At 41.3% G+C, this 16,427-nt stretch overlaps 1 protein-coding gene across 7 annotated transcripts in view; it reads right to left on the bottom strand.

Annotated features, from left to right (window-relative positions):
- Positions 1-3,667: 3,667 nt before the first annotated feature.
- Positions 3,668-16,427, bottom strand: part of SENP2 (SUMO specific peptidase 2) — a 48,645-nt gene continuing 35,885 nt past the window's right edge. For all 7 annotated transcript variants that reach the window (XM_015445619.3, XM_074031616.1, XM_074031618.1 and 4 more), the window contains 6 exons: positions 15,618-15,749; positions 14,031-14,234; positions 11,404-11,483; positions 9,210-9,294; positions 7,165-7,260; positions 3,668-4,993 (listed from right to left, as the gene is read on the bottom strand). In XM_015445619.3, coding sequence (XP_015301105.3) covers positions 4,931-4,993; positions 7,165-7,260; positions 9,210-9,294; positions 11,404-11,483; positions 14,031-14,234; positions 15,618-15,749 — 660 coding nt within the window. In that variant the 3' untranslated portion in view covers positions 3,668-4,930. The remainder of the gene's footprint in view (positions 4,994-7,164; positions 7,261-9,209; positions 9,295-11,403; positions 11,484-14,030; positions 14,235-15,617; positions 15,750-16,427) is intronic.

The following is a 16,427-nucleotide window of genomic DNA, read 5'->3' as shown; positions in this document are numbered from 1 at the left end:
TTGAACTCCTGACCTCAAGTCATTGGCCCAACTCAGCCTCCCAAAGTGCTGGGATTACATGTGTGAGCCACCGCACCTGGCCCAAATGTTAAGAGGTATTAACTCTGGTTGGTGAATTTGCAGAATTAATATTCTTTACCTTATCAGTATTTTCTTTGAACACGTATTACTGATATAATTAAATAAAAATCAAAGGAGACAGGGTGGTAGTGTGGGATCAAACTTTATGATCGCCATGAGGAGGGGTGTTCCTGGGAGGCCGTGGAAGGGGAGTGGTAAGGTTGCCCCATGTGTTCTTCAAGTACATACTGCCAAGAACTCTCTCTGTTGCTTCTCCTGGCACTTTCCTAAGTGTATTCCATAAAATAGTTCCACAGGTGTCTCACAGAAAAGGGTTCAACGTCCAAGTTTTAGGAAAGGCTAGGTTAAGACATAATTCGTTCATATCAAACTTCTTATGATGTTTGTTATGCATCCCCAAGAGGAAAGGACATGGTACACATATTCATTGGCCCACAGACCCTTTATTTCTTTAAAAAAAAAAAAAAAAAAAAAGGCTGGGCACGGTGGCTCACGCCTGTAATCCCAGCACTTTGGGAGGCCGAGGTGGGCAGATCATGAGGTCAGGAGATCAAGACATCCTGGCTGACACAGTGAAACCCGGTCTCCACTAAAAATACAAAAAAATTAGCGGGGCGTGGTGGCGGCACCTGTAGTCCCAGCTACTTGGGAGGCTGAGGCAAGAGAATGGCGTGAACCCGGGAAGTGGAGCTTGCAGTGAGCTGGGATCGCGCCACTGCATTCCAGCCTGGGTGACAGAGCAAGACACCGTCTCCAAAAAAAAAAAAAAATTGGGGTCTTGCCATCTTGCCCAGGCTAGTCTCAAACTCCTGGGCTCAAGCGATCCTCCTGCCTCAGTGGCCCCCAAAGTGCTGGGATTACATATTTTTTATACAAGTTACAAGACTTAACACATTTTAGGAAATGCCCATCTAAGGACCTACAATTTAAGGATTGTTTCCACCACATATTTCCATCTAGGGTCTCAAAGCTGCTAGCCTGTTTTCCTAGATTTAGATGGACTCATCTCAAAACAGCCTCACATTTATAATATATATGCTTTTTTGTTTTTGTTTTTTGGTCTCAAGCTTTATGGTTTTAAACAGAATTTGCATCTTGTGGTCAGGTCACTTAGAGCAGTATTTTCCTTCCCTGAATTATCTGTCCATTAGTGGGCAGAGAAATCAACTTGGTGGTCACAACCTGAATTTTTTAAAAAACTGAAATAAAACTATCAGAGTATAGTAAGAATATGTATTACTTCACAAAAGTACATGTGAAATTTTTGTGTCCATATATAATCACACTATGTGTGTATGTCGTCACAACATAAAATACACTTATTCCTATGAGTTGCAATAAAAGTGAAAGCCACTGAATTAAAGAGATGAATTTATTGGTAAATAGATAAAATTAACACCTATTTTAATATATCCAAACCCCTTCCTTATATATATTAGGTAAATTAAAAGAAAAGAAATTATCAAAGCAATGATACAGCCAGCTAGATTGCCAACTTACAAACGAGTAAAGTACCATAAGTTTGTTTGAATATCAGGTGCTTAGGAGTTTTTCTCAAAGAAACAGTTATAAAAGAGAATAGGTTCCCAATTAGTTCACAAAAGCCAATGTAAAGGATGTAGCTTAACTATAGTACTGAGGTTGTCACACACTTAACTTTCGGTCTCTTGCTTATTTATTCATATCTGAGGTTCACTATTTCTACTAGGACACATTCTGCCCACACCCACACCTTGGTCTCCACATCGAGCAGCTCCTCACAGCAGGCAGACATCTGCTATCGGACATGATGTTCCCGAAGTTGTTAGGATTTCAGAGGAGGAAAAGTTCAGAGGTTCTAATAGCCTTGGGTAACTGAGGTAGAATATGGGGCTCCCAAGAACATCTTCCATATGTCCCAAATCTGTTTGCCTCCCACTCCCATCCAGCTCTGTTCAAGGTCAAGCTTGGGAAAGATACTTGCTCTCAATGGTATATTTTAAAAATCAACACCAATTTTTAATAGACTACCTGCTAAAAGGGAATAATGGCTCACTGCATCTTTTATCAGTCCAGTATAAAAAACACATTGGTGGGACAGGCGCAATGGCTCAAACCTGTAATCCCAGCACTTTGGGAGGCCGAGGCGGGCAGATCACTTGAGGTGGGGAGTTCAAGACCAGCCTGACCAACATGGAGAAACCCTGTCTCTACTAAAAATACAAAATTAGCCGGGCGTGGTGGTGCATGCCTGTAATCCCAGCTACACAGGAGGCTGAGGCGGGAGAATCGCTTGAACCCAGGAGGCGGAGGTTGCAGTGAGCCGAGATTGCGCCACTGCACTCCACAGCCTGGGCGACAAGAATGAGACTCTGTCTCAAAAACAAAACAAAAAAATAAAAACAACAACAAAAAACAACACTGGCTTTAATGGTGATAATTTGCTACTAATAAAATCAATAGCTGTTTTTTCAACTGAACAAAAAACCGTACTACTAACATGTTTCTTTATGCCAAGGGAGACATTCTCTAATGCCTAGAGAAGCATGGCCTGTGATCTCTCACATTCAATTCAGGAACTCAGGGTCAAGCAGAAGGCCATGCTATAGAGTTCAACACTCTGCTCTTCCCAATTTCATTATGTCCTGGAAGTTTTAAGAGCCGTCCAGAAGAGTGTACGTTAATGGAAAGCTCAGTGAGAACTGCTCTTAAGAAGCCCCTCAAATAATACATTAAGCCCAGCATAATTCATGTGGGCGGAATACAAACTGCCATTCCTAACAGGACTTACCTAGCATGGAATCAATCTTTTTTTTTTTTTTTTTTTTGAGACGGAGTCTCACGCTGTTGCCCAGGCTGGAGTGCAGTGGCGCGATCTCGGCTCACTGCAAGCTCCGCCTCCCGGGTTCCCGCCATTCTCCTGCCTCAGCCTCCTGAGTAGCTAGGACTACAGGCGCCCGCCACCGCGCCCGGCTAATTTTTTGTATTTTTAGTAGAGACGGGGTTTCACCGTGGTCTCGATCTCCTGACCTTGTGATCCGCCCGCCTCGGCCTCCCAAAGTGCTGGGATTACAGGCTTGAGCCACCGCGCCCGGCGCATGGAATCAATCTTAACCATGGTACCAAACTCTCAAGTGAAGCACGCTGATGCCCAGTGAAAGCCAGGTGTTTGGTATAATGCTGACCTAGTGACCTCTGGCCTTTTTGGCTGTGCTCATTGCCTGGTCCCAGTAGTCACTCAGTGCCAGGAGCCCAGGGAAAGGAGCAGGGGCTGCAGGAAGGAGGGAGGTGTAGCACAACCTGCTCCCACTTCAATCATCACCCAACCACATGGCCTCTGGCTGACCATCAAGTAGGCCCAGCATTTTCAATCCACACCACAGGCCCATGTCCTAAACCAGGATTTTACAAGTCTCAGGGAACTGGCTGCAATAGCTATAACCAGTATACCTCTGGGACCAGCAGCCGGAGCACTCCAAATGGCAGGCATGTAGATTCATAGGTAACACATGCCCAATTTTTCCAGTTTTACCTCTTGCTTTTATGAACCAGAACAAGTTTGGGAGGTTGAAGTAGGGAGAGGGTTGGAAATCATTTCAGCATATACTTTTTTAGGTTCTGCCAGACAACCTTTTATTACATCAGAAAAGCAACACTAGGCACTAGATCTTGCAAAATATGTTCTGACCAACTCTAAACTTTCTGAAGTTATAACCACATCAGTAAGGTTTTTAATGAACAAAAAAGTTAAATACAAACTTTCATATGCAAAATAGATTATTGTATAACTGGCAACCTCAGAGCCAAGTACTAAATTTTCTTCCACAAATTTCAGTGGGGATGGAGTGGGGAGATGTCAGTCTTAATGAGTAGAAAACTTAATTTAGGCTTAATATATAGAAAACAAAAACTCTGAGGAAAAATAGCTTTAAATTGAATAGTATCTTTTGAATTAAACAGCTCAGGCCAGGCCCTATAATTCTGAGGTTTATACTCAATCAGATCTGGGATGAAAATGAAGATTTAGGGTTTACAGTTACTTCAAATCCATGAATCCAGTTTCAAGACTAAGCCAAGTCACCTCATTTCCAGAAAGGGAAGTCTCTTTAAGATGACAACACATCTCTTCGGAAGATGCTTGGATAGTCAGAGTTCCTTGGGCACAGGTCCACTGTTCATGGCACTGTGCCAACGCTGTAGTGTCAGACTTCCTCTGAAAGGCAACGGGAGCCCTATCCCACAGCATTTTCATTTCTCCCAGCATTTTTGAGCCTCAAAAAAACAAAAACAAAAAACAAAATCCCAAACCCTCCAGCTTCATGTTGGCAGTTACTGCTCCAGCTCCACTTCCTTCCGCCCCCAGTGAGAGTTCCCTCCTGGTCTTCAGCAGGGAGTGGCAGCTTGAGTAACATTCCTTTCAGAAATAAATAGTTCAAACAAGTAATTTAGAGCTAACTGTAAAAGAGCAGCAGCAAATGACCACTGCCCATTATGTTTGCAAACGAGTGAGTGAATGAATACGCTGAACAAACACACAGAAAACAAACAATTCACAGAGTAAATCCTGCATTTCCCACATTCATAGGGAAAAGAATCTCTTAAAAAAAATAGTAGTTAGCGTTTGTTCTTGTGTGGGTTGAACAGTCCAAAGCTCTGAGCAGGCACAGCCTTACAAACAGGATTGCAAGCAGCCCTCTGCACCCCAAGTCAGGACTAGGGTGCAGTGAGAGGCCTTCATGCACTTTTGACAGCTCAGTACCTGTGAGAGAACAGAAGTGATGCAGGGACTTTTTAACCCACAATGCATGAGGTATATGGAAATGTCTGTGAAAGAACCACCAGCAGCTAGAGGGGACCAGGCAAAGTTTTCTCACAGCAACTGCTGATGAAGGATTTCCCACACCATCTTCTTCCGGAAGAGAGGCATCTGGTGCTGCAAAGAATCCCATAAACAACACATGCATTACATCATAATGTGCACAGCAGCACAACCTTCAGGTGTAATCATGTCAATAAAGCAGGATGTCCATGTTCTTTTTCTAAATGTTGACATTTTTATATCATGGAACATACTTATCAAACCATTAAAAGGCCGGGCGCAGTCCCAGCACTTTGGGAGGCCGAGGAGGGCAGATCATAAGGTCGGGAGATCGAAACCATCCTGGCTAACACGGTGAAACCTCGCCTCCATTAAAAATACAAAAATTAGCCGGGCATGGTGGTACATGCCTGTAGTCCCAGCTTCTCAGGAGGCTGAGGCAGGAGAATCACTTGAACCTGAGAGATGGAGGTTGCAGTGAGCCAAGATCATGCCTCTGCACTCCAGCCTGGGCAACAGAGCAAGACTCCATCTCAAAATAATAATAATAATAATAATAATAATAATAATAATAATAAAAAACTAGTGATGTCCTACCTAGGGGTGGGGGCTAAAAAGTCTTAACACATGATTCTTAAATTATTTTAAATAGTTCAAAACATCTAGTAAAAACTGCACATTTGCTCTTAGTAAAACTGCTAAGACTAAGCAATAAATGCCTTTATTTTTTACTGGAATTGTATTAATTCAGCATGGGAGTCCTAGTTACTTCATGTAATACAGTTTGTATTATAGTTTGTATTCATGTAATAAATACAGTTTGCTTGGTAGACATCTATCAAAATAAAGTCTGTGGATGAAAAATATATATATATATTTTTTGAGACAGAGTCTCGCTCTGTCGCCCAGGCTGGAGTGCAGTGGCTGGATCTCAGCTAACTGCAAGCTCTGCCTCCTGGGTTTACGCCATTCTCCTGCCTCAGCATCCCCAGTAGCTGGGACTACAGGCGCCCGCCACCTCGCCCGGCTAGTTTTTTGTATTTTTTAGTAGAGACGGGGTTTCACTGTGTTACCAGGATGGTCTCGATCTCCTGACCTCGTGATCCACCCGCCTCGGCCTCCCAAAGTGCTGAGATTACAAGCTTGAGCCACCACACCGGCCTGAAAAATATTTTTAATGAGGTTGTCCTCAGTTGTAAAAAGGTTGAGAATCCACTGTTACAAATTCTCAAGAATTCCCAACATACTTGAGTTTCCAATCAAATGCAGAGCCATGGAGAATTAAACAAACAAAAGAGCAGAACAGAAAGGAAGAGCAGTATTCACAAGTTACATCTTAGACCTGTGACTTCAATGCTCACAGGCCTGTTTTTCCCTTCCTATTAAATACTGACATACCTCTTTCTTTGGCTAGAAATAATAATACACAGGAACCAATGAATGCCAGAGTTCAGAGGTTTGCAATTTGTGCCCATTGTGTACCAAAGACTAGGATAAACCTGAGAGCAGATAAAATAACAAACCCTGATTCTGGCAGGGGTAGGGCTAAAACCAAGATTTACAGCAATAAGAATAGCACAGCTACTACTATTTTTTTTTTTTTTTTTGGGGAGATGGAGTTTCGCTTTTGTTGCCCCAGGCTGGAGTGCAATGGCGTGATCTCGACTCCCCACAACCTCCACCTCCTGGGTTCAAGCAATTCTCCTGCCTCAGCCTCCCTAGTAACTGGGATTACAGGCATGCGCCACCACGCCCGGCTAATTTTGTATTTTTAGTAGACACAGGGTTTCTCCATGTTGGTCAGGCTGGTCTTGAACTTCTGACCTCAGCTGATCCACCTGCCTTGGCCTCCCAAAGTGCTGGGATTACAGGCATGAGCCCAGCTACTATTATTTATTTATTTTTGAGACAAGAGTCTCGCTCTGTTGCCAAGACTGGAGTGCACTGGTGTGACCTCGGCTCACTGCGACCTCTGCCTCCTGGGTTCAAGCGATTCTCCTGCCTCAGTCTCCTGAGTAGCTGGGATTATAGGTGTGCACCACCACACCTGGCTAACTTTTGTGTTTTTAGTAGAGATGGGGTTTCACCATGTTGGCCAGGCTGGTCTTGAACTCCTAACCTCAGGTGATCCGCCTGCCTCGGCCTCCCAAAGTGCTGGGAATATAGGTGTGAGCCACCACGCCTGGCCAGCTACTACTACTGAGAGCTGAACATGTGCCAGGCACTGGCCAAGTGCCTTATCTTGCTTAGTAACAAGTAAATGAATGAGGAGGGTCTTCACTCACCTGAGTAAATGTGATAGGTTTGTCCCTAGAAATATAATCTGCATATTTACAAGTAAACATTCCACAATCACTCCCATTCAACTGTTGAGGAATCTCCTAAAATTACAAAGAAAAAAGAAGGGAGGAAAGGGTAAAACATCATTATATACAAATCCCTTGGACTTTTTCTAAATATTGCTATAAACAATATTATAAAGGTAAATATTAAATCAGGTATTACCTAAACACACCATCATAAACAAAAAAACACAATTATTCTTACTCTGTGTGGTATAAAACATAGATCATAGCAAGGGAAAAACAGGCCTTGTGAGAACTGAAGCCACAGGTCTAAGATGTAACTTGCAAATACTGCTTTTCCTTTCTGTTCTGTTCTTGTGTTTAATCTTCCATGGTTCTGCATTTGATTGGAAACCCAGACTATGAGATGGAGAGCGTGACCCCATAGGAAAAATGTTTTTCAGAAAAGAAAAAAACAAAGTGAAAGTTCCATATCTCAGCTCCCATTCAAAGAAACCAAATTGAAAGGAGGTTTACTACCGGGAATGCTAGTCAGAATTATTTCAGAAGCATTTATTAATTTTAAAAAGGGCCAAGTGTGGTCAATCAGAAATGTAATTTCTCTAGCTAAGAAAATAAGACTACTGCTTTGGACCCTTACAGCTTCAAGGCGGACGAGAGAAGTTCCTGAATAGGCTTTAACCAATCAGGATCTTGCCTTGACAGATCAGTTATGCCCTAAGGCAAAAACAAGACTTGCTACAAGCAGCACTAAAAGCTTAATAAGCCAAAGGTGGTGGATTCTAAACCCACTGAGCTCACACCTTCTCCAGGCCTGTGTTGCCCTAACCTTGGCGGTTCCTGACACACTCTGGCTGTCAGTCACAAGTAGCACAAGTTAGTAAGAATATGGGAGAGGCCGCTTCCACTGCTGGAAAACACACTAGATGACAAAAGCTCAATTTTTATTCAAAGAAATGAAGTTAATTATGATTTTTAAAGTTTGCTTAAATACATACCATCCATACATACGCAGATACCTCACACTTTTCTCTTGAGCCTAGCATCTCTCACAGAATGGACAAAACTACAGACTACAATATACAAAGAAAGGCAATTTGCTTGCTTTATTCCATTTCCCATACCAGAACACAGTATTCATCCTAACAGACTCTTCCTTACATCTGTGCTCTCCTTAGGAAATTTCAAAGCTTATCCCTCAAATTTTTCTTTTTCTTTTCTTTTTTTTTTTTGAGACAGTCTCGCTCTGTTGCCCAGGCTGGAGTGCAGTGGCGCAATCTCCACTCACTGCAACCTCTGCCTGCCGGGTTTAACTGATTCTCCTGCTTCAGCCGCCTGAATAGCTAGGATTATAAGCATGCGCCACCAGACCCAGTTGGTTTTTAGTGGTGACAAGGCTTTGCCATGTTGGCCAGGCTGGTCTCAAATTCCTGACCTCAGGTGATCTGCACACCTTGGCCTCCCAAAGTGCTGGGATTACAGGTGTTAGCCACTGCACCCAGCCCAAATTTTTCAGTTTAGAAATTAAAATGCTTTTTTTGGAATGGGATCCTAAGATTTAAATAAACAAACTCCCAAATTTTGGAAAAGAAATGTAAACTTTCATTAGCACCAACAGGGAAATTAGCCAACTTGAATTTATTGGGTTTTTTTCCCAATTCTGTGAGAGATTTGCAAGCATATGGTTAACATTACATTTGGCGCAAGAAGATGAAAGCTAAGCAACCATCTTAGTTAAATTAATTGCTAAAGATTTAGAAGCAGATCATTCTTAAGATGTATACTCTGGGCAGGCATAGTGGCTCACACCTGTAATCCCAGCACTTTGTTTTGGGAGGCCAGGAGTTTGAGACTAGCCTGGGCAACAAAGCAAGATCCCATCTCTACAAAAAAGAAAGAAAAAAAAAGATATGTACTTTAAAAGTATGCAGGGAGGGAGGAAGGGCAGAAAGGGAGCCAAATATGAATAATATACTATTAGTAAATGCAACAAAGTATGTCAAATATAGATGATTGTCACTCACATGTGGTTTCATGCTGTAATGGGTCCACTCTAAAAGATTCAGATCAGTATTTCTTTTGGTCTTACTTTCATCCTGTAAATACTGACTAAAAAGCAAAACAAAGAAGGAATACAACAATAAATCCTTACAGAAACTAACCATTATGGTTACAAAGGGCTTTGTGATGTTAAACAGATATGCCATTCTCAAATCCATATTCATTAGCTTTTTAAAAACGTGACTGCTTTCTGGACTTTTTTTTTTTTTTTTTTTTTTTAAGATAGAGTCTTGCTCTGTCGTCCAGGCTGGAGTGCAGTGGCGCAATCTCAGCTCACTGCAACCTGTGCCTCCCAGGTTCACGCCATTCTCCTGCCTTAGCCTCCCAAGTAGCTGGGACCACAGGCACCTACCACCACGCCCTGCTAATTTTTTGTACTTTTTTAGTAGAGACGGGGTTTCGCCATGTTAGCCAGGATGGTCTCGATCTCCTGAGCCTGTGATCCCGCCTGCCTCAGCCTCCCAAAGTGGCTTTCTGGATTTTTAATTTAATTTGGGGAGGTCTGCTTATAAAAATTGTACATGCTTGTTTTTAAAAGTTGAAATATATATCAGGTTGATAAGCATTAGATGCCCCCACTAAAATTAAGATATAAAAAATAACATAGGCCTGGTGCAGTGGCTCATGCCTGTAAATCAACACTTTGGGAGGCCGAGGCGGATGGATCACCTGAGGCCAGGAGTTTGAGACCAGCCTGACCAACATGGAGAAACCCCGTCTCTACTAAAAATACAAAATTAGCCAGGCATGGTGGCACATGCCTATAATCCCAGCTACTTGGGAGGCTGAGGCAGGAGAATCACTTGAACCCGGGAGGTGAAGGGTGTGGTGAGTCGAGATCACGCCATTGCACTCTAGCCTAGGCAGCAAAAGTGAAACTCCGTCTCAAAAAATAAATAAATAAATAAGATAAGATAAAAAGCCAAAGACCACCGGGCACAGTGGCTCACGCCCGTAATCCCAGCATTTTGGGAGGCTGGGGCAGGCGGATCACCTGAGGTTGGGAGTTCAAGACCAGCCTGACCAACATGGAGAAACCCTGTCTCTACTAAAAATTCAGAAATTAGCCGGACACAGTGACGGGAGCCTGTACTCCCAGCTTCTTAGCAGGCTGAGGCATGAGCATCACTTGAACCCAGGAGGCAGAGGTTGCAGTGAGCTGAGACTGCACCACTGCACGGGGTAACACAGTGAGACTCCATCTCAAAAAAAAAAAAAAAAAACAAAACAGCATGAATGTAATAAAATATGAGTTTTCAAATCCTATTATAAGCAACACATCAAACTATACTGTATGATCCCAGTAAGAACATTTCTATACATGGGATAATATATGTATATGTATGAACGCAAATGTATGTGTGTACAATTTATACGCATCTTACAAAGAAAAGACTAGAAGAGAATCATTTTATAAACAATTTGGTGTATCTTACAGTTTTTAGAATTGTCTTCTCTATACTTTTTATTCCAGATAAACAACCATAAATAAAAATAACCTTTTATACTAAACAATATTGAATTATTGTTAGCAACAACTTTTCTTCACAAGATTAATTTGTCCTTAGTAAAAGTTAAAAGAAGGAACTTCATTGCTTCTAGTGAGCAGAAAAGGAAAAATGGACCCATCTTACTGATGCATTTTCTCACTTAACTCATGTCACTACTTTACCTAGCTAAGAAGTAGCTATGCTTTAAAGACCAGTTTCTATTATAGCAATTACTATTCGGAACAGTCCCCTGAAACCACACACTTTAAACATCGCCCCTGGGTTCTGAGATAAACTCAACTCTCATGGAAAGCATAAAGATATGAGTGGGCTTAAGAATTTGGAGGACTAACACTCCCCAACTAACAGCTCCTTAGAACATTCAGAATAATGCATCAATCCCAAAGAAATCTAATGCAAATCACAGGATTCTAATAAGATCTATTTTACATCATAATACATGACAAACTTGTTTTCAGTGATGCTACTAAACATGTTTTCTCAGTTGCAATCAGCTATTATTTTTAGACAAAAAAAAATAAAATGCATTCTAAGTCCTGAAATAGCCTTAACTATACATAAGACTACCATCCACACAGCTTCCTAGGATGAGATAGAAGAGAGATCACCTCAACAGGGGGTAGTGAGGTTTTCAACCTTTACTTACAGGAGAATCTCACAGATCCTGTGGCCCTTTTGTCCCATAGAATCCAAGTATTTAAGACACTTTTTTCTTAGGTCTATCACCTATAATGGAAAAAGATAACATCCAGAAACATTTTAAATGTAAGAGGAGTGAGAATTTTACTTCCAAAAATAAAAGCATCTTTTAAAAAATACATGTAACAATATAAATGGATTTCTAAGATACATAAAAAATGTATTATGTATCTTAGAAATCCAGGGCCAGGCATGGTGGCTCACACCTGCAATCCCAGCACTTTGGGAGGCCGAGGCAGGCGGATCATGAGGTCGGGAGTTTGAGACCAGCCTGACCAACATGGTGAAACCCTGTCTCTACTGAAAAATACAAAAATTAGTCGGGTGTGATGGCACGCGCCTGTAGTCCTAGCTGCTCAGGAAGCTGAGGCAGGAGAATCACTTGAATCTGGGAGGCAGAGGTTGCAGCGAGACGAGATTGTGCTACTGTACTCTAGCCTGGGTTACAGCGAGACTGTCTCAGAAAAAAAAAAAAAAAGAAAAACGATATCCACTTATATTGGTACATGTATTAAAATTTTTTTTAGTTAAAAACATATCTTATGTAACTTTAGTAAAAAAGTGTATTTTTAAGTTAAAAAATTAGTGGTCCTCTCAGAGTGATGAGACTTTTTTTTTGAGACAAGATCTCACTCTGTCACCCAGGCTGGAGTGCAGTGGTGTGATCACAGCTCACTGCAGCCTTGACCTCCTGGGCTCAGGGAATCTTCCACCTCAGCCTCCCAAGTAGCTGGGACCATAGGTGTGCACCACCATGCCCAGCAAATTTTTAAATTTGTATATAGACAGGGTCTTTCCATGTTGCCCAGGCTGGTCTCAAACTCTTAGGCTCAAGCAACCCCTCCTGCCTCGGCCTCCCAAAGTCTGGGATTATAGGCATGAGCCACCACAACTGGCCTTATAAGTGCATTTTTCTACAATAAACCTGTACTATCTTGTAAACAAAACTAAATAAATATAATAACCCTTATGTGTACTAAGACTCTTTCCTATTAAAAATGAAAGCTCCTCGCCCGGGTAAGGTGGCTCACACCTATGATCCCAGCACTTTGGGAGGCTGAGGTGGTGGATCACGAGGTCAGGAGTTCAAGACCAGTCTGACCAAGATGGTGAAACTCCGTCTCTACAGAAAATACAAAAATTAGCCAGGTACGGTGGCCCACACCTGTAATCCCAGCTACTCAGGAGGCTAACGCAGGAGAATCGCTTGAACCCAGGAGGCGGAGGTTGCAGTGAGCTGAGATTGCGCCATTGCACTCCAGCCTGGGAGGCAGAGCAAGACTGCATCTCAAAATAAATAAATAAATAAATAAAATAATTAAATAAATAAAAAGAAAGCTCCTCAAGTTCAAGGGCTTTGTCTTCTAGGTTACTAAGTTGTTCAACTCAAGAACTAAAAAGGAGGCCCGGTGCGGCGGCTCACCCATCATTTTGAGAGGCTGAGGTGGGAGGACTACTTAAAGCCAGGAGCTCGAGACTAGCTTGGGCAAAAAAAAACAAGACTCTGTCTCTACAAAAAAATTAAAAATGAATTTAAAAAAATTAGCCAGGCATAGTGGTGCACATCTGTAGTCCCAGCTACCTGGGAGGCTAAAGTGAGAGGATCACTTGTGCCCAGGAGGTGAGGTTACAGTGAGCTATGGTTGTGCCACTATACTCCAGCTTGGGTGGCAGAATGAGACCCTGTCTCTAGAAATAAAAATTTAAAAAAAAAAGAAAAAGAAAAAGAAAAAAAGGCCAAGCATGGTAGCTCACACCTGTAATACCAGTACTTTGAAAACTGAAGCAGGAGAACCACTTGAGGCCAGATGTTGGATACCAACCAGGGCAACATAGCAAGACTCCATCTTGCCAAATAAGTAAATAAATAAAATTAGCCAAGCATGGTGGACCATGCCTGTAGTCCTAGTCACTCAGGAGGCTGAGGCAGGAGGACCACCTAAGTCCAGGACTTCCAGGCTGCAATGAGCTATGATCACACCAATTCTCTCCAGCCTGGGTAACACAGCAAAACCTAGTCTCTAATTTTAAAAAATAGTAAAATAAAATAAATATAAAAATTTTTAAAGAATAAATAAATAAGAACTAAAAAGGGTTGGGTGAAGGAGGAGACATTAAAAAAAATAAAAAATAAAAAGAGACTCTGCAGGGCATGCTTATAATATATACTACTGGCCTTTATACACAGGGCAGAAAAGGGAAGCATTTTTTTTTTTTTTTTGAGATGGAGTCTCGCTCTGCCGCCCAGGCTGGAGTGCAGTGGCCGGATCTCAGCTCACTGCAAGCTCTGCCTCCCGGGTTTACACCATTCTCCTGCCTCAGCCTCCCGAGTAGCTGGGACTACAGGCGCCCGCCACCGCACCCGGCTAGTTTTTTGTATTTTTTAGTAGAGACGGGGTTTCACCGTGTTAGCCAGGATGGTCTCGATCTCCTGACCTCGTGATCCACCCGTCTCGGCCTCCCAAAGTGCTGAGATTACAGGCTTGAGCCACCGCGCCCGGCCAGGCAGCATTATTTTTAAAAAATGGTCTTTATCCAAAGTCCAACAATTAACCATTAACCCTCTCTACTCACCACCAGGCTCCAATGTACCTTCCGATGAATAGGCACCAGAATAATTTCTTGTTCAAAGAGATTTACCCCTTTGGTCCATCGTTTCACTGCTTGGTAACCCCCAGACTTTAATTTAGGATAGAAGAAAGTACTAAATACATGAAGTGCTGGATAGCCTTGCTTTCTATTTCTTTCCACCAGAAGATTCATGTAAAAATTAATGACCTACAAAATACCAAGGGAACAAAAGTTGGAACATGGCAAATATATTATCAAAACTAAATTTCTACCTGAATAAGGATGAATTCAAAGGTAAGGTACTAAAGAAGGGGATAAAAGGACTCTCTATAGTAGAAGACAGGGAAAAAAGTGATCAGTGCAAAATGGAACACATGAAAATGGAATGAAACTCTACTTTTAAGGCATGTAAGTAACACTTAATGGCCAGAAGATGGAATCCAGGAAGAAAGTCTGTGCAATAATGAAAAGATCTACATAACTGTAACACAGCAAAAAAATGCAGAAATATTAACAGTAAGTGAATTTTACTATATATAAATTAGACTTCAATTTTAAAATATAAACTGGAAGGACATACACCAAAATATTAACATTTTATTTATCTTTAAGTGGTGGTACTTTTGAACAGTAATATTTTTTACTTTTCCTGTATTTTCCAAATGTTCTACAATAAACAAATTAGATTATAATGTAAAACAAAACATTCCTGATTTCAAAGAATGTGTTTATAAGTAACTAGTCATAGGGGATTTCCCTCAAAGAGAGAAGATGCAGGGGCTAAACAGTTCGGGAAAGAACCCACCAGAAAATTGTCAAAGAACTTAAGAGTTAGCTTCTGCTAAATGTAATAAGGATACAAGATGACAAGTTAGGCAAAATTTTTCAGCTATCACTCAAATAAAGAAAAATACATAGAGTATAATCAATATATCCTTTTATTACTCAAAAAATAAAACAGGCCAGGCGTGGTGCCTCACGCCTGTGATCCCAGCACTTTGGGAGGCCAAGGTGGGCAGATCACCTGAGGTCCAGAGTTTGAGACCAGCCTGACCAACATGGAGAAACCCTGTCTCTCCTAAAAATACAAAATTAGCTGGGCGTGGTGGTGCATGCCTGTAATCCCAGCTACTTGAGAGGCTGAGGTAGGAGAATCGCTTAAACCCAGAAGGTGGAGGTTGCATGGAGCCAAGACTGCACCATTGCACTCCAGCCTGGACAACAAGAGCGAAACTCTGTCTCAAAAACAAAAAACAAAAACAAAAAAACAGCTACTATAAGAATTCACCTAAAATACAGTATCACTTGCTGCTTCCTCCCATTCATCAATTGTACCCAGGGTTTACTGAAGACCAGTAAATGGAGTGGTGGATGTAATAAAGTACAGACGCAGAAAAGGGAAATATTGCTAATTAAAGGCAGAAAATCAGAACTAACCATCTTTTTAAGATTTAAGATGTTTTTGTTTTAATTATAACTAAGAGTTGCTTTACCAACCTCTTATAACTGGGTAGAAGTCACTTTGATTACAGATAATAAATAAATAGTTAAAATTAATGATGGCCAAAAGGGGGAGGGAATACAACTTACTTCATCATTGAGCCAGTGATAGTTCTTTAATGTCTGAATATCTCCTCGAGTAATTCGCAATTTGAAAGCACAACTTAGGATTTCATCCTGTGGGCCATGGCCTAGGGCATTACTGATTTCCTTTTCCATGTCCTGAATTAGAAAGTCCAGAAGTTGTTATTTTAATATAGAACCCATTATCAGTTATTGAAAACTCTGAGACTGAAAAAAGTTTTTCATCTCGGCAACACCTGACTCTTGAGAAAAATATACTATCAAAGACTTACTATAGTATGAAAACATTTTTTTCTTATTTTTTAGTAATAGAGATGGGGCCTCATTATATTGCCCAAGTTGGTTGCAAACTCCTGGGCTCAAGCAATACCCGCCTTGGCCTCCCAAAGTGCTGAGATTATAGGCATGAGCCACCACACCAACCCTGAAAATATTTTAACTTGTAACTACAAAGCAATCTTACTAATACAACAAATGCTGGTTCACTTATTAGCTTGTGGAAACAATAATAATAATATTTACATCTAAAGTATGGTCTCAATTATCCTACTACTATGTATTAACCACTATGAGCCAAACATGGTGTTAGATGCTTGAAGCACATCATTAATCCGTATTAGTGGGGAAGATATTATTACCATTTTATAGAGAAGAAAACTGAGAATTTATTTTACATATTCAAAGTCATATAATTATTAAAAGGTAGAATATTTGAACCCAGGTGTGTCTAATTTCCTGGCCTTTGCTCCCTTCATAATACTAAAATCCTGATTTCCACTTTAAACTTTTATTTTTTTTTTGAGACAGAGTCTCACT

This window comes from Macaca fascicularis, chromosome 2 (genome assembly GCF_037993035.2).
Source record: "Macaca fascicularis isolate 582-1 chromosome 2, T2T-MFA8v1.1".
In the NCBI taxonomy this organism is placed as follows: domain Eukaryota; kingdom Metazoa; phylum Chordata; class Mammalia; order Primates; family Cercopithecidae; genus Macaca; species Macaca fascicularis.
Note: the sequence above shows the minus strand (reverse complement) of the source record. Positions and strands in the feature narration are given on the sequence as shown.